Below are 18,632 nucleotides of genomic sequence, written 5' to 3'. Positions count from 1 at the left end.
TCCCGGTACTGAAGTCAGACTTACCAGTCTGTAATTGCTGGGATCAACTCTGGAGCTCTTTTTAAAAATTGGCATCACATTAGTTATAAAGTGTCTTTCTGTTGTGGCCTTGCAGTATGGTGTATTGAAGCCACCTCACGCTCACGACTGCATCCAGACATCACCATGTTAAGGGGGGACTGATTGACACAATGTTGCAGCACTGTGTCCCATTGACAGGCCTTAGTCCAGTTCATACTGATTTATCGGCTTGTTTGAAAAATGCTTCTAAACACCTTTTGATCCTCTTAGCGCTCACTGAGGGTGGGTTTTTCAGAAGCTAGGAAGGCGCTCATTGACTTTAGTGGTCGTATTGGGGTTTTTTTTGTTTTTTTAATGGTTAATTTTTAAGGCAACACTAAGCATTTTTGCAACTCTTCACCCTAAATGGGACTAGTGAGTTAATTCCTCTGTAAATGAAGATTTTTTTTGCATCTTTTTTTTTCTCCCCAGGACAGCGAACTTTTGACCTTTAATATCTCCCAGCATCAGTCATGGTGGAGTGAAAATGGCCCTGGCTGCGTAAGGAAGGAGGCTTCCATGGCTGGCATAAAGGGATTGGACAGCCACTCTTACATCTCTGTGATTGGCTGTGCTCTAGAGTATCGGTACATTGAGGTCATGCACAGCTCGGTCCAGATTCTGGTAGCGGTGAGTACTTCCTAGTGGGTCTGGTCTCCAACACAGTAAAACCATCCAAGTAGAATGTTAATGGGTAGCATAAAGGGAGTGGTTGTTTTTTTTTTAACTCTGTGTTCTTTCTTAAATATCTACAAGCCATTTTTTAAAAATAGAAATCGAGACCAGCAGCCTAGCACTTACCATAACAAGCCACATGTACCTCTACTGTAACAAATCAATGACTGGGGAAGGGAAACACATTTCAATAAGGAAAGAGACCTAGCTTTTTGCATTTCCAATAGTCGCTGTGTGATATTTGAAGGTTATGTGTGAGTGTGAACTGATAGAAAGGATTTGGGGAGGGGAGATCACAAAGATAATATCCTCCTTCAGAAAGCAAAACAACTCTTGATAGATTCAGAAAGCAGCATGTTTTATTCCTGCTGACACCAGTGATTTGTAATAAGTTTTCATCAAACATTGCCTCATTGGAGTCTTTCACAGGCATTTTTAAAAATATACTGCAGTAATGTGTTGTCCTTAATGTTCCCCATTAATTAATTGTTTCTCATTTGCATGTGAAATTAATTGAAACAAAAGGTCCATTGTCCTCTTTATTTCCACTGGTGCTCATGCATTTTGTAGTTGCATCAAATCTTTTAAATCTGTTTTGCTTTGTTAGTCGAGTGGCTTTAAATACATACAGGTTCTACTAGAGCTGGGAACTGTGCTTTAACCCATTGGGGTGCCTCAAATGACAGGTTTGGCTGCATCTGACATTGGCTTGTATGCATGAGAAAGGAGGACGTGAGAAATGTAACCCCATGCATGCTGAAACACAGTGCATATTTCAAGGGAATATGCCCTTTTTATGAAGGACTGTTAGGCTGAATGTTACTCATGGATGTTTTACTGACCAGTGCTCACATGGTAGTTCCCTGCACTGCCATAAAGAAAACCAAAGCTTTGTTTCTTAGTTCATTGCTTTCCAAGCCAACCAACTATAGATGTGCTCTGGAGGCTGAATGTTGAACCCTTGAGGGAGCAGAAGTGTCATACCTCACTTAATAGCATTCCCTCTGGCTGACTTAAGAAACATCAAAGTCCTCCCAGGGGCCGACTTAAGGAGAAGGGCTCAGTCGACAAATGGCAGGACCTATGTTATGCTTAGGATTGGCTCTGGTTTTATAGGATCTTGATAACTTAGGCATGAGGCCCCAAGATAGATTGCCACAACAAAACACAGCAGGCAGGGTTACAGCCCCTGCCTCTGAGCTCGGTATACTGATACTACTTAACTATTTTTTACAGAGCACTGTAAGTTCATGCAGTGATTTGCAAATGCGTAAGGGAGCATGGGTTCAGAGTGTGTGTTCTCAGCTTGCCAGATGGAGAGAGGAAATTAATGGGTTTGGGGCAAATATTTGTAAGTTGTTTCCCCCCATTCTGTAAGCCTTAGAGGATTCCTATCCTACTTCTGTGCATCCTGGGCCCTGAAACTGGGATACAAGCTCAAGCACCTCTGTGTGCAGAAGTCCCTACAGCTCCTGCTAGGGATTTCCTGACGTACATGGTGAGTTTCTGTAGAAGGGACATACCTTTCCTGTAGTAAAGGTGGAATGTTAAAGCCCCAGACCTGTATCTCCTGGGGATCCTGAAGTTCTCATATAATCTTACTGGACATTAGACAGATTTCCCTTGAAGAGAGAGCAGAAAGGAAACCTTAAAGGGCTTTTCATTTTTCAATCAGGCCCTGCCTGAAAATAGCCAACTACTGCTAGTCCTTTCCCTGTTTAGTCTCTGAGGACCAAACTCTTCGAACCTTGCCAGTAGTTTTTCTATTCTCTTTATCTCATTTTCAGACAGATTTTATTATAGGCCGCTGCCCCTCCCAGAATGCTTTGCAGGCCTCAGTGCTGAAGACAGAAAGTAAATATTTTTTGTGTATTATTGATCATGTCTCCCTAAGAACTGAAGAATGGGGAGATGCAGCAAAGGTTCTGACCTTGTTCCCTCCTTGTCTGTCAGGCGTCTATGAGAACTGAATGCTCAGTACCTCACAGCAGTGGGGTGGGGGACCCAAAGCCTCTCCTGTGTTTGTGGGGTTTGTTCAGCAGCTTTAGAAATATCTGTTCCAGCTTCAGTGATATGAAATTCATATTCACTAACAAATAAGATGTGACCACGTGTCCAATCCTCGGGAGATAATTATTCCTCAGGAGCACTGAGGCACAGTAACATTGCTGGGTGCTCCCCCTGAGGGAAGGTTGATTCGTCCCAGAAAACACCTCCCCCTCATTAAATTTGACCTTATTATGAAAAAAAAATGTTCCATGCAAACCAATGGGCTGGAATAGCAGCTGTGGAGCTGCCCTGAGCCCTGCTCACAGGATAAAAAGGTCAAATCCCCTGTGTAGCAGCTCTGCATAAACCCCATCTTTACTCGGGATGAATTTCGTCCAGGGTGAGTGAGTGCCATAGCAGTATTCCTGCATAGGTCTGCTAACGCACTATGTTCCTGACTATGTCACCCAGCTCTTCCAATCCTGGGACTCTGTTGGGGGAAAAAAAGACACTAAAGACCTGATCCTGATCTCACTCGTGGCAAATTCTACTGGGCGAACTCCATGATGTTAATGGGGTTGCTTCCAACTTTATCTGGAGTGAATGAGGTCAGCATCCAGGCCAAAGACTGTCAGTTGTGATGAGATGTGATTGTTTCTTGATCTGCACAAATATCTGTTAGGGCCTAATTTAAGAATCCATCAGAATCCTTTTCAAATGTCATTCAGTCAGGATTTGAAGCCATGTCTCCTGACAGTGAAAAGGGCATAAATACTATCATGACAGAACCAATACTGGGTTATGTGACAAGAAAAGTGGGGCTATACCTCTAATCCCAACCAACCCACTGAAATATACCAGAACAAAGGACATTGTGACGGGACATAGTGGAGAGAGATGCTTAATGGAAACATACATCTTAAGCAGTGACTGTATACTAGCATATGCAGGTTAGTTCATTTACTATCAGTGTGCCATACCAACCCCATAAAAATGCAGCAGAAGTAATATTTGTCCTAGTCATCTGCAAAAAAAAAAAAGCTGCTTTGTTTTCCAATTTAGCAAATGTCCACTGTACAACTCCCCAACTTGCCAGGCAGCAGTTGGAGATTCATTTTCTGTTTTAAATACCTGGCCTACTTTTGGTCTGTCCATATGGCAGCTCTGGGAGTGGGGAGGGATGGGCTTTTTCCAAAGGTCCATGGTGTGGGATGGAGGTTGGAAATGTCTCCCCAACAGGGAGAATTTTCTGCCTGCCTGTCTGCTGCTTTCATTCAAAATGACAGCTTGGAAGGTTCCCAAGAAAATGGCAAAGCAAAGGTTGACAGCAGATGTTACAGTGGAAAGCAAGTCAAGACACGTTTTTGCTGTTGGCGTGTGTTACATTTTCACTGATAATAATTGCAGCCTGAGAGCAAAAAAGGTCAGGAAATCAAACGCTGTGGGTTGTCGCTTTGGATATCTGATCACAATCCCTTTTTCTCCATCCAGCAAGAGCTTTCCAGAAACTCAAGAATGATCAAGAAATTAATGTCTTCCCCTCTTCCATCCTACGTCTCCCATCTCATGTTTATGAAAGGGCAAACATGATCAACTGACTCTCTCAAGCTAGAAATGAAACCTACAGTACTTCTGTCTCATGGAGAAAAGAGATGAGAACTTGGCAGAGACTCTGTGCTCTGCTGCTCTTGTCACAAGCAAGAATGAAAGGGAGGGTTTGAATGTAGCTTCGAATAGTTCATGCCCCCAGGGCAGAACTTTGCAAAGGGGGGTGGGATGGGACCTGCTCTAGTTTTCCAGCTTCATTGCACATTCTACCCTCCCTTGCCTTTCCTCTTGCTCCTTGTAGTCGATGATAAATTTGAGTTACTACTTTTACAAATAACAGGTTCATCACTCAAATGGCTACTTAAGAAAATTTTATTCAGGTTGAATTTTGAGTTTGGTTGGATACATAGGGAGACCTAAAAATTTTAATCAAGAACTATGCTCATCCACAAGTGAAAAATACTGGGCAAATAAAGGGATATAAAGAAGAGAGTGATCCACAAAGCTGACATATTCAGAACATCAAGGACTGATGGGGGAAAAAAAAGACAGAATTGATCAGTAAGTGCATGTCACCCTAAGTGGTAATGACAGTGGTGGCTGTTGCTTACTACATCATGCTGATGAACCACTGGTTAGCATCCATGCATCAGTTTTTATACCCTTTGTTTACACATCAGCATATCCATGACCATATTTAATTAGGTCTCAGTCCTCTCTCCATATGTGGCTATCCAGGTAACCATAACTGGGTTTCTGAATGTTGATATAGCTATTTGCATCAGTATTTTGAGCAGTATTTCCAGTGTGGCTAGCTGCAAGGGAACATGTTACTCAAAAAAACCTTAAAATTCCATTAAGCCTGCATTATTTTGTTTGTTTATGAAAACACTCTTATTGCCAAAGGTTATAACCCTAGCCCACTTACTTATGCTAAGTCTTATGCTAGCAAACTCTTAACTGCTAGGCTTCTGTGAGAGAGTGTATCAACCCCGAAGCCATGAAGGAGGAGTTAAAGAGCAGCTGTTGGCAATGCTGGCCCCATCCCTCCAGCCCTGGAGGGTGGAATAAGGGCTGAAAAGCAGGAAGTTCCTAGCAGTTGCCAGGCAGCTTTGGGAGAGAACACATGGTGGCTGTCCTGCTCCTAAGGGAGTCTCCTGGAAGCCTGCAGGGGAGCCACCCTCAGGAGGCAAGTGGCAGAGGGGTAGCAGTGTTTGTCGCTTTTACAGATCCAGACTAAGAGTCCTGTGGTACCTTATAGACTAACAGAAGTATTGGAGCATGAGTTTTCTTGGGCGAATACCCACTTCGTCAGGTAGGGAGTGTCCTGAGTAGATGGTGCCGTTTCTTAGTATATTCCTCAGTGCGATCTGAGGAAAGTGGCCTGTAGAATTTGGTGTTGGAGAGTTGTCTGTCAGCCTCCTTTTGGCAGTCAGACCTGTTCATGATGACAACCGCACCTCCTTTATCAGCCTCTTTGATTATAAGAAAGAATACTTTCAAGATAACACTGAACAGTGCACTGATACACAGATACCCACCACCACCAACAGCACCAGAAGAACTCCTCCACATGGACTCCTCCTGAGGGTCGAAATGACAATCTGGACCTATACGTAGAATTCTTCCGCCACCGTGCACAGGCAGAAATACTGGAAAAACACCATCGCTTGCCGAATAACCTAAGTTGTGCAGAACGCAATGCCATCCACAGCCTCAGAAACAATCCTGACATTATAATCAAAAAGGCTGATAAAGGAGGTGCAGTTGTCATCATGCACAGGTCTGACTACCAAAAGGAGGCTGCCAGACAACTCTCCAATACCAAATTCTACAGGCCACTTTCCTCAGATCGCACTGAGGAATATACTAAGAAACTCCACCACCTACTCAGGACCCTCCCTACCTGACAAAGTGGGTATTCACTCACGAAAGCTCATGCTCCAATACTTCTGTTGGTCTATAAGATGCCCCAGGACTCTTTGTCACTCTCAGGAGGGTCATTTACCATCCCCCTCTCCTCTCCTCCTCATGCCTACAAGGAGAGAATAAACCTGGTACGCTGGCCAGGTCGAATAGGTTTGGCAAGCCCTAAAGAGAGCCATGGGTCAGTTGGTGCCCCAACCCCTTTGGGGAATACAGAATCTGAGCATCTATAAAAGAGACTAGGGGAGTGGGAGCCAATAGCCCCATCCCCTTCAAACGCACATGGGCCATTTAACTCATTTGGTATCACAAAGACCCGTACTTAGGTAGATGGGGATGGCCTGTGGGTTTTTCAGTGCTTGTCCAGTAGGATGCACCCATCAGCAGCCCAAGACTGGTGACAGCCTTGCTTAGGCCTTGGTCTATTACCAAGCCTACCTTAATAATCCCCTACTTGTGTTTCAGCTGTACTGGCGTCACTCACAGCAAACTGCATGCTGGGTATAAAATAAGCGTGTCTTATAACCGCTACAGGATTAGGTTAGGGGTCCCAGCTCAGCGTCCTCCTCCATCCATTTGTCTGTGATAACAGACTTTCACAATGAAAGAAGCTGATGCGTGGGACAACCGAGATGCATCATTTCTTCTGTTCTGCAGCTTGTTGTTTCCCAGGCTGTTTGACTGGCTGATTGAACCCACCTGGCTATGACATATGTTCCTAATAAAAGGCTTAATTGGATACTTGCATGCCTTGGAGGAAGCTGGTACTGAGGTTATCTGGGGAAAGAGCAGCAGAGGCTGAAGCACAAGAGCATTCTTGGAGGACTTAGAGCAATAGCTTAGTATCATTTTACATCACTGACCTTTTTTTCCCCCACTCGGGTAACTTTCAAAGGCCTAAGAATGATCAGTATTTCACTGGGGCAAAGAGGATTCAAAACCCTTTCTTAGATTGGCAAAGGTTGAGGTCTGGGAGTCACATTGAGTTACTCTGTTAGCCTTATACCGCTGCAAATGTTGGGTTTGAATTTCAGTTTGGGTTGCAGCTGAACTGAGTTTTGTAGTCTCTGCTTGGTGACAGTCACAGAGTGTCCTGTAGAGTCACAAAATCAACCACCCATTTAGGGCTGCAAATCATCTGCGGCATGGCTTGGGACTGTGAAGCTGGAGAGGAATTGCATTAGAATCATAGGGTTAGAAGGGACTGCAAGGGTTATCTAGTCTAATCCCCAACTAGAGGCCCAGCTTAAGCAAAAAAAACTCTGGGATTTTATTTTTATAGGGATCTTGTGCAACCAAAAAGCACCCCCAAAGTGCTCTTGCTTTCTGGACATGTTCCCTTCATGCAACTTAAAAGCATTAATGCCAAAGACCAGAATTGTTTAAAAGCCCAAAGCAACAGAAGTAGTACTTGTGTCTTCAGAGCTTCCTAGCTGAATTGCTGCTTCTCTCTTTCTCCCCTGAAGCTAGCCCTAAAAAGCTCCACAGCTGACTAAGCTTAGCTGGACAGGAACACTTTCTGTTTGAGCCCATCTGTCATGCTTCCACCTTCTCCTCTTTCAAGTTTCTCCTCAATAAATACATATAGACCATGAGGTTTACAAACCTCAAAATAATAGTATATAAAACCAAAATAATGCTTTACATCTCTTAAGACTGTGTGCATCACCAGCCTAAGCGACCATGTGATCTCATTGTAGCCTCTCCTTTTATTGTCTTTGTATCCATGGTATGTTAACATCTTGTCTTTCCTAGGTTGTATTTAGAGTTGAGTGAAAATGTGAATTTCTGTCTCATGGGGAATTCTGATGTTCTAACATTTGTTTTCATTCCAAATTAGGACAAAAAGTTGAAAGACGCATTTTTCAAAGAATGAACATTTTTGGTTTGTAAATGGCAAAATGTTTTGTTCGTGCTTTTTTGATCAAAATTAAAAGTTTCAATATTCCCAAACTGAACCATTTCATTTTGCTTTGCTGAACTGACTCAAAATGTTTCATTTCAAGTCATTTCAACAGTCAACTATTTTTACCATGGCTGGACTATATCTCTTATGATACATTTGCAGCCATGTGACTCCCATGATGCACCACGCTGCTTGGTCAAAGGGGAGATTCTGTAGCATCATAGAACATGTAGTCCGGCCAGTTAGAGTCTGGCCCATTAGAGGGAATGGGGGCATCAGGCATCTAAACTACAACCCCTGTGAGACAAGGCAATACCACAGGAAAATGCAGTTTAATGTTGAACTGACTCAAAACTAAATGTTGTGTGTCAGTGTCAGCAAACCCAAGTATTTTGAACTGACTTGAAACAAAATATTTTGTTTTGATTTTCCTGGAGGACATTTGAAAAAATTTACCAAAATCTTAAATTGGGGTGGGGGAAGGGATTTGAATTTGCTGAAACTGCATTTTTCATCAAAAATCATTCAGAAGGAAAAATCCCAACATGCTCAAATGGTAACCATTCTGGGGAAGGAACAGGGTTCTAGGTTCTGCTCTCAGTTACACTACTGTGAATCCCGATTATACCAGAGAAATTAAGAGCAATATTTGACCCCTTGTCTTTTATTTATCAGTCAAAGATGCGCATCAGTGATGTTGTATTAATAAAGATAAATGGGGCTGTGACACAGCATGGGATGGGAGGAAGTTAATAAAGGGGGATCACCCCCTATGAATTTTATGAAGAAAACTACTTTCAATCCTTGGCCATCTGCAATGCTTTTTCTGTTCGCTTCCTTTAGGTTTTATAGGTGGTGAAAATGGGGCTCTTCTGCCACAACTGGTTCCTATTTGAAGTGTGGCGCCTGTAAGCTTTCTATCCCTCTGTCATTCCTGAGGCCATAATGAATCTTTTGTCTTGCTCCTCTCTTACACTTCTGCAGCTGCCAATCAGATGGGGGAGGAGGGATAAATGCCCAGTGTCGTCCTCTTCTACTGGCAGCACTTTTGAATGAGCTTGCTGAGTGGGAGCATTGTGAGAGGAACCATCCTCCAGAGACCTTGGGCCTGACGCTCTTCTCACTTGCACTGCTATAAATCAGGAATGGCTCCATTTAAGTTACACCATTGTAAAACTGGTGCAAGTGGAGAATGAGATTCGGTGATTGCATCTTCTCTAGACATCTTTGTGTACGACGCCTAGCACAATGGGGGTTGGTCAATGATTAGGACTTGTAGGTGCTATGCTAATACAGATAATTAATAATAATAAATCCAAGATTTCCTGGAACTCAATTGCTTAATCTATTTGGAAACAAGTGAGGTACTAAATTTTAGCATAAATAATTAACTTACCCTAAAAGCTGTTACAGTTGGTGGGGAGTCCAACCTAACCCCATTAAAGGCCACAGTCTCTCATGTGCCACTAAAATCACCATTGATTCTTGATTATTTTCATATTTCTTCCTCCCTCTGTCCTGAACTGCTCTTGATATTTCCCTGTATACATCAACCTTGGAACATTTTCTCATGTAGGCAAACACCTTGATGGATGATGCTATAAAAGAAGCTAATAGATCAAAATGGTGTAAATTCTCTTCCTGCGTCTCCCTCTCCTCCCTGCCGAGGCAAAAATTAAATTTCAACAAATCAGATCTATTCCAGTTGTAGCTGGAGGATGTTTTTGTTAGAGCCTTTACATGTTTAACAGCAACTGAATCGTTTTTCTATTCTGCACCAAAGAAACATGCAAACCCTTCCCCTGTCCTTTTGTCCTGGTGCCTATTCACCATTCTCCTTGAATTTCTCTAGCATCAAAAATATGTGGTGGGGCTTTGTGTGCAAAGCTGCTCTATGGAATGTGTTCTCACAAAAGTGTCCCTTTCCATTATTGTTACCATCCAGGGGGCTTTCTTTCTCCCCTGTTTGTCTTGAGGTGGCTTCAGTGGTGTTTAATCCACTGCTTTCAGATTGGAGAGTGTACCCTGAAGGGCAAGGAACAATGTTTAATGGGAGAGTATAATCTTGCATCTCTTTCTCCGTCACAGTCTAATGTGACTGTAGGGCTTGCGATAGACTGGGCTGAAGTGAGACCTAAGTGGCAGGTGAGCCTTGAGCTAGCATCCTACACAGGAGTGAAATACAGCCATGATCTTTGGCTTCTCTCCTGAGGCTTCTGTGATGTAAATGAACGACTGCTATCCAGGGTGGGTCTCCTGATGCAGGGGCTTGCCCGCTGAATTCCCTCCCATCCTACTTATTCCACCCAACATTGTAAAGAGCCACGAGGTGAACTCTGGTGTCTTTGAGGCTTTGTTCAGAGTGCCACACACACACGTCTTTCTCCTAATTCAGAAATCCCAGAATTCCAGTGATGTTCCTCCTAACAGCCAAAAGCCTGGGTATCTTAAAAGAACATAAACCCCTGGCAGTCCAATTAAGCACATTATTAAAAATGGGGCTGTTTGTCACACTGTTTGTAAATCTTTCGAAGGATTTATATTCATTCCACATTACATGGAATAAACCCATCCCCTAATTCTCAAGTTCGGTGAAGAAACAATTGGCAATGAATCCACTTTAAAAGCTTTGAGCCTTTTGGAGTTAACTCAGCCCACGCTCAAGCAGACTCTCTCACTGAAAGCAGACTTGGTGATGGGAATTTTTATTTCATCTCTATTGGCTTTATTTCATTCATAATTCATGCATGAGGCAAGACATAGTGTAGATCCCAGGAGTTCACTTTATCCCTGAAGTGATAGGTTTAATTATAGCTTAGTTCAGGCAACATGAAAATGCAGCACAGATTTATATTGTATGTCCCTCCTCCCTCCGCTCCAGAAACTTCCCCCTTCCGGCTGAGCAGGGAGGCTAATGTAACCCTTTTAGAGAAAACGGAAATAAGTCATTGAATAAACAGTAATTCATAATTGATGAAATCCATGCCACAAAGTCGTGGGTTATAAGGTCAAAACAGAGTAAATTTGAAACACAAAGCCCGCTATGTTGAAACAAAGTTGAGGAGAAAACAGAAATAGAAAGACAACTCAGGCTTCCAAGGATTTGGGATCAGGAGATCTGGTAAAGTTCATTTTGTCCACTGTTTTGTTTGTTTGTGTGTTTGTTTTTGCCTGCTATATGGAGAAGGGGTGTTTTGGTGGGAGGGGGGAGGTAAATTTATTTGCAAAGAAAACTTCATAGCAGCCTTTATTGCTAGCTCAATACCTCTTAATTGTGGAACAAGTTTTTGGAGGTTTAACAGGTTGACCCTAGTGGCATGACTGATATAAGCATTTATGTGAATTCTACCTTTATGGTGCAAGATAATTCATTCTCATTCTTAATGCTGCCCTGGACCTCTCTGACACAGATGACAGAAGTAACAACTTTAGATCAGGTTTATCTGTATATTATATGGAGTACACACCATTAGGAATCAAGTTTGGCATAACTGTTAATCCAAATTTCACAGTTGGACAAGACCATGACAAGAGAAGACTGAGGGGGGACATGATAACCATTTTCAAATACATAAAAGGTTTTTACAAGGAGGCAGGAGAAAAATTGTTGTTCTTAACCTCTGAGGATAGGACAAGAAGCAATGGGCTTAAATTGCAGCAAGGGAGGTTTAGGTTGGACATTAGGAAAAACTTCCTGTCAGGCTGGTTAAGCACTGGAATAAATTGCCTAGGGAGGTTGTGGAATCTCCATTATTGGAGATTTTTAAGAGCAGGTTAGACAAACACCTGTCAGGGATGGTCTAGATAATACTTAATCCTGCCATGAGTGCGGGGGACTGGACTAGATGACTTCTCAAGGTACCTTCCAGTCCTATGATTCAATGATGACAACGTATGAAGATACAAGCAGGCCTACCTGGAATCTCCTGTGAATCAGTAGATATGCAATACCCATTCCTGGATGTTTTAGTGAATGTCCAATGAGTTGGCTTTATTATTATTTTATACTGATCCCTGTAAAATACTAAAGGCAGGATTTTCAAAGCCCACTAAGGTCAGGCCCTGTATGGGTGTGTGTGTATTTGTACTCTGAATCTGAACCTGGAATTACATGATGCACACACATCAGAGTTCTGTGTATGCAAACAAGCAGGTAAACATCTATCAAAGGTCAAATTTGCACACACAGGCATACAATATGAAGTGGGGGTGGGATTCCCAGTTCGCATAGATATACGCATGCTAGCTCTCACTGAGCTAACACACTAAAAATAGTAGTGTAGCCATGGTACATAGCAAGCGATTATATGGGCTAGCGACCCCAGGTACAAACATGCCTAAACCCCGTGGGTATGTACCCAGCACAGCTAGCCCATGCTGCTGCTTGCCGCTGCCCGTGCAGTTGTGACTACACCATATTTTTAGCACACGAGCTCAATAACAGCTAGCATGAGCATGTCTGTGTGAGCTAGGAATTGTACCCCTAGCTCCATGTGTAGACAAAGCCACAGAGATGGTAATAGCATGTGCAGATTAGAAATGCTCACACACTTGTGCATGCTGTCCTAGACTTTTTGTGCTTTGAAAAATCAGGTCCTAAATAATAATGCCTCGTATGTACCTCTTATTATGGGATTTCAAAAAGCATCATACATCTATTAGTCAAGTCTCACATCACTCATGTGAAATAGATGGTTTTCATTTGACTCCAGGTAATCATGTGACATACATGGCTTATTTATTATGTACATTTTACAGATTGATAAACTTACACCAACCATGATTGTCCACAGCCACACAGTGAGTTAATGTTACATCTAGGAATAAAACCCAGGGATCCTGTCTCGCTGCTGTAAACAAAAGCCAAAATTCACCTCTAACATACTAAGAAATTAATAAATATAAGTCTCCAGGTTCTTACCGTCATTTCGAAGACACAGGAATTTATAAAAATTTGCATCAAAGATGCTTCTCTCTGTCACAGTGATTAATTTTTAAATACCTGTCCTCGCCCAATTGTATTGTGATGTTCAGCTTTGTTAAGTCTCACAGATCAAGCAAACAATGGATGATGGTGCAAACCAGAAAACAGTGGGACATTTTGTCATCCTGATATTAACTGGCCCTACTTCCTATCATTCCGGTTCTCTTTAGATCCTCAGTGGACAACAGATTGTAGGTCACTAATGCCTAGGACTGGAGATCAGAGCTGCTGGAATGAAAAAGAGAAGACATGAGAAATTAACAGGCACAGCATGCTAAAGATAAGAGCATATTTTTTGTAAAAGGAGCTATTTCATTTAATCTAAATATGTTTCTTCAAAGTATTTATCTTTAATCTGATGATCTCTTAAATTATTTATAAATGTTTGCTTTGCTTAGACACTTTAGAATCTTAGCTCCTGGATAATTCACTGAAGTTCAGCCCGAGAAGAGGTAAATGACCTTTGGACCTTTGAGGAGAGGTAACAAAGGAGGATCTGCACCTTAATAACACCTGAATTTTCCATTCTAGGGATTGACCAAGAGATCCTATCCATAAGATGGTGCTAGCACTCTTACTGCAGTCACCCAAAACTTGAAAACCATGGACCAGTGACACCTTAGAGGGGCCAATCGGAGAGTCTTGCATGGAGAAATGCTCATAAGCCATTTGGAGTGTAGTCCCACAAATAGCTTTTATTTGTCCCTTATCTAATAGCTATATATATTGCCTAATTTAATAAAGGAATATGGCTTACTGCCTTTCTTCAGCACCATGGTCAGTTCCAGGTACATTTCTCTCCTTCAACAAATGCAAATTTAAACACGCAAAACAAAACAAACACCCCAAAGCCAAAAAAAACCCCACGTCTTTTTTCCCTGTTAACATAATACAAACAAAGAAAAGCAATCAGAAGAAAACGCTTATTCATTCTTCTTCTCTCATATGCCTGTAGAGAGCAGTGATGCCACTTAAACAGGTAACTCTCTCAAAGTTCCCCAGGCATAATTAGTTTTGTATGTCGTGTGGTTTTGTGATTGCCATTGCAACTGGTTGGCTTCTTTTCTGAGTTAAGTAAACTGTAGTTAATGGAGACGAAGGGGTAAAGTAGCCCTCTTTTGGAAACTATGCAGCAGGAAAATGAGTGATGAAAGCTGTCTCTCCATCACAGCAGTGCTGGACTGTACCTCCATGGAACAAGACAAGGCTCAAGAGAGCAAACTGATGGTTCTGTTGTTGCATTTAACTTTTAATAGGAAGTTAAAAAGAAATAGAAGGTTTGGTGGTGCTATAAAAATAATTACTTAGTTTCCTCCAGCTAAGGTGTTTCTTGTCTTCAGAGAGCTGCAGCACACAAGCAAGTCTTATGATCCCTCAATAGAAATCTCATTATTCTGCCTTTGTTTTCTGGTGTGATGTATTTTTCTGTCATATTAAAAATGGATGGACTCCACTTACTGAGTCCTTTCATGCATCATTCTGTCTTCCCTTGGAGTGAGCCATTGTTTCCCACATTCTAACTCTTGTTAAAGGGCATTGAGTTCACGGTGGAAAACAAATAATTGTGGCTCACAATAACTTTAACAATGTGGTTAGTGTCAACCAAGATCTTGCTAACTGGAATGTTATGTAAGGACACAATACTAGGCGCGGAGGAGATATTTGATCAACAGAAAGTAGAGCAAAATACAAATCTGCTGAACCAGGATCATTCTGTTAGGGCCAGATTCTTCCTTCCTTACTCAATCTGGGTATTTTCTTGCTGCTGAACATGAGGACAACAGGGTCTGTCACATTTTAGAGCTTCTATGACTGTCCCCAAAGTGGTGAGCCTCTGTGTGGGTTTTTTTTTTAATTGTTTTGAGGCTCTGCGGTGATGGTCCACTTCAGTTTTGAAATTTCAAGTCTGTTTTCTTACTTTAGGCCTGACTCTGGGCAATGAGCAATGTGTAAACGGCATCAAGTCAGGAGCAGCTCCAGGAGGCATTGTGACTCCAGAAACACCCCCACTGAGTCATTTTTCCTTCCCTGCTTCCTCACAGGAGATAGTAATTTAAAGCTGGCCTATACTACCCCATGAATTATGAAACACCACCCACTGGTTCAGCTCTTCTGGCCAGTGAGTAGAGGAGGTGGAGTCAAGATCCTGCCCATTTCCCACACAACCGGCTTCTGGGAGAGAGTAAACAGCTAAAAATTCTGCTGTGCACCTGGACCCAAGGTCTGGGAGCTCCAGCAGGGCTTTAAGAAGTGTGGGGTTTCTTCTTACTCCCTTGTATGGACATGGAGTCTGACTCTGCATCTTGCCCTAAGTTTCCTCACTGTTACTTCCAATCATTTCTCCATTTCCAAGTCTAAGAGAGTTCAGTGTCACTACATTAAAAGCCAAAGTATTCCCACATTTATGGTTAATTTCAAAACTAATTGTCCCATCTCGTCTACCTACAAAGCAAAACAGAACTTGGTCCCATTCTCTTGATGGATAATACCAAGGTAGTTATCTCTTAACTTACCTCCTAAAGGCTTGACCATATCTATAGGATGATTTAGCCAATGAGTTCTCCTCCCCTTGCATCTCTTCAGTAGTGAAATCAGTATTCTTCCATGTGTCTATTTGACTGCTATTGTAGAAGGGGTTGTATGAAGTGGATACTGTCTGGCACATTGTCCCAGTACTTCTCTGGCATCCTCATCAAAAATAAATGTTTCCAATCCTTATGGGGAAGAAAACCTAACTGTGACCTAAAGCAGTACTGTCTGCAAACAGGGAACCTGAAACAATAGCTCTCGGAGTGGTGTGAACATAAGGTGTGAATGACTCATCTCAGTCAGGTGTTAACTCTGAAGCTCAGTGATTACAGTTTAAATGGCAACATTGCTATGTTATTTCAGTACTGATTACATTAGCAGAAGTATCTTGCTGCTCTGGGATTGTGAGTGGTGCTTGTGATTTTTTGGAAAGAATTTAGGGAGAAATATGACACCACAGTCTGACTCCTGCACTGCATACCTTATGGCAAATTTTACTTGGTTTCACCATTCCGGTGGTGGCTGCTGAAGTCTGGCTGCAAAAGTGCTGAATGATTTCTTCTCTCTGTTTTCCAGCTGGTGGGCTTTGTCTATGCCTGTTACGTTGTCAGTGTTTTTACAGAAGAAGAGGACAGCTGTAAGTATTCATCAACAGATTCCTGGGCAACCGTTTTCGTAAAAAAAACCACTCTCTCTCTCTTTCTCAAGGATGTTGTCTCATGAGCTAGTGCTATAGGCCTTCAGCCAGTGAATGAAGGGGAAGAAGGTCAGGGGAAGTGAGGTGACATTTTCTTATCAATCTTTCCATCTCACCACATAAATGGCATCACTGCAACATCTGCCTGACAAGGACAAATTTACCGTGAGATCCTTTCCTCTGTCTTGAACTCTCATATTGTTTTCTCTGATTATTTTAGCATAAAGGTTTGGCTTTGTCCACTGATCATGTCTGGGTATTAGAGACAGAAACAGGGGAGCCGATTCTCCTTTTACACTGGTGTTGATTAGGAATAATGCCATTGAGATCAGTGGAGTATTAACAAAGTAAACTTGGTGTAAGTGAATGGAGAATCAGGACCAGTGTGTTCAACTGAGCAGGAAGGCCATGCCCTGTGCACTTCATGATATAAGCTCAGGATAAAATAGAGGGCAAGAATATTGACAAATAACTGAACTGAGCATTTAACTTGCAAAACGAGGTGGTCCTGTACCTGGATTGTAGAGAAGATGAATGAACTAATTCTCCTTATGCTTGATCTGCAATTCTCTTAGGTACTTAGGGTTCAATTTTACAGTGCCAAAGGAAAGCAGAGAGCCAAAGGAAAGGCACTTTGATTATTAAGGTCAGCTGGATTTACCCACCTACATGTAGCTTTTTCCTGCATTTCCAAAACTCCCATTGAACCACATGATTTTAGGTGCACAAAGATTGGGTCCATTGATTATAAAGAGCAGTATAGGATGTTCTCTTTAGAAGCGTGTTTCTTTGGGTTGCATCTAAGGGATAGCTCCTCAGCTGGTGTGAGTCAGCATAGTTCTGTTCAAGTCAATGGACTTACACCAATTTACTTCAACGGAGGATCTGACCTAAAGGCTTTATATACCAGTATTACTTCTTTGAGGCTTCTAGCCCTTCACATTAATGTGAGAAGCTTTATCCTATAAAGATTCGCTGCCAAGGATGTTTGCTGAAAAATAATGGGTTTGAATTAGATGTTAGAAGGTAAGTGAGAAAGTTTATTTCAAATGGATATAATGAGATGTACTACTAGTCTGGCTTGCCCTCTCTATTTCTCTCTTGCTCCCTGTGTGGCTATAGCGACCACAGTGGCTTTACTGGTTACTTGCTTAGAGCTAGCTAGCTGTTTAACAAAGGCCTGTATTATAAGTAATGAAAAAACAAGGTTTGCTCCATCATCTTTTCCCCTCTCTCACCAAGAATGTCATCTGTATGTTTTACCCAAAGGGCTTTAGATTTAATGTAACTTTAAATACTATTTTTAAAAACATGGTTTAAATACAATGGTTTCATCACCAGAAGCCATTACAAGTAGAATGAATTATTTAGACACATACTGCTGTTAATTTCAGAATTTTAAAAATTCTGCTCCATCCCAGTTTCTCGGGCTTAGAGTTGAAATGCCAGCTTGAATAATTAACAATGACACACCATCAATATTTCACAGTCACAGCAGTAGATCCTTCCAGTGACCTGAACAAATTTGAGCTGCGTTTTAATTTTCTCTCCCATTTGTGGTTTCTTTTAAATGTTCCTTTGATGTGCAGCATGAAGTAATTATGAGTGCTGAGACACATTAATCAGGAGGCCAGTGCTAACGTGATTTTCATGAGAAAAAACAGCAATGGGATCCACTAACCCTGGATTGTGGGCAAGAGTGTTTTAGATGTGCTAATGCACAATAATCTATGGATGGTATCGCCAGTGAATTATTATCAGGATTTTATAAAGTGATTAGGATTTGGGGTGCCTCAGTTGTTAGATGCCAAACTTGAGATAACTTATTTTCAGGGAGCAGAAAAACAGGCCTCTTTAATATCTCTGGTGTTGGATACACAAAAACAGAGGCAACCAAAACTACTAGTCACTTTCAAAAATCTTGGCCAATTTTTATTTTTGAAGTTATCAGGGAACATTTTGAAAAGCACCTAAATGACTTGAGTGCCTACATCTTATTTTTCAAAAGTGACATAGGCAGATAGAGGCCAGATTTTTAAAGATATTTTTAAATCAGTGAGAGTTAGGCATCTGAGTTCCTTTAAAATCTGGCCCTAGGAGCCTACGTATCATTGAAAGTCATTGGGATTAGGGTCCTATGTTGCTTATGTGTTTTTGAAAATTTTACCTATGTTCTAGTCATTCCAGTGTCACAACAGCAGTGTCCTGCTGTCTGTCAGAACAAAGATTTGGGTGGCTGCTAAGAAGTTCAATTTCTAAATATTTTAAAATATTTTTGTAATGTTTTTCATGCTTCTCTTTCTATTTTAGGTTGTGTT

General features: G+C 41.8%; 1 protein-coding gene across 8 annotated transcripts in view; it reads left to right on the top strand.

Moving 5' to 3' along the window:
• Positions 1-18,632, top strand: part of NKAIN4 (sodium/potassium transporting ATPase interacting 4) — an 82,065-nt gene that overhangs the window by 56,770 nt on the left and 6,663 nt on the right. For 6 of the 8 annotated variants that reach the window (XM_039497359.1, XM_039497354.1, XM_039497361.1 and 3 more), the window contains 2 exons: positions 493-690; positions 16,194-16,254. In XM_039497359.1, coding sequence (XP_039353293.1) covers positions 493-690; positions 16,194-16,254 — 259 coding nt within the window. Of the gene's footprint in view, positions 1-492; positions 691-4,215; positions 4,414-13,619; positions 13,996-16,193; positions 16,255-18,632 lie in introns of those variants that run through there. The other 2 variants (XM_039497358.1, XM_039497356.1) reach the window with 2 other exon arrangements.

This window comes from Mauremys reevesii, linkage group 13 (assembly GCF_016161935.1).
Source record: "Mauremys reevesii isolate NIE-2019 linkage group 13, ASM1616193v1, whole genome shotgun sequence".
NCBI lineage: Eukaryota > Metazoa > Chordata > Testudines > Geoemydidae > Mauremys > Mauremys reevesii.
The sequence above is the reverse complement of the archived record's forward strand: the minus strand, read 5'-3'. Positions and strand labels throughout refer to the sequence as shown.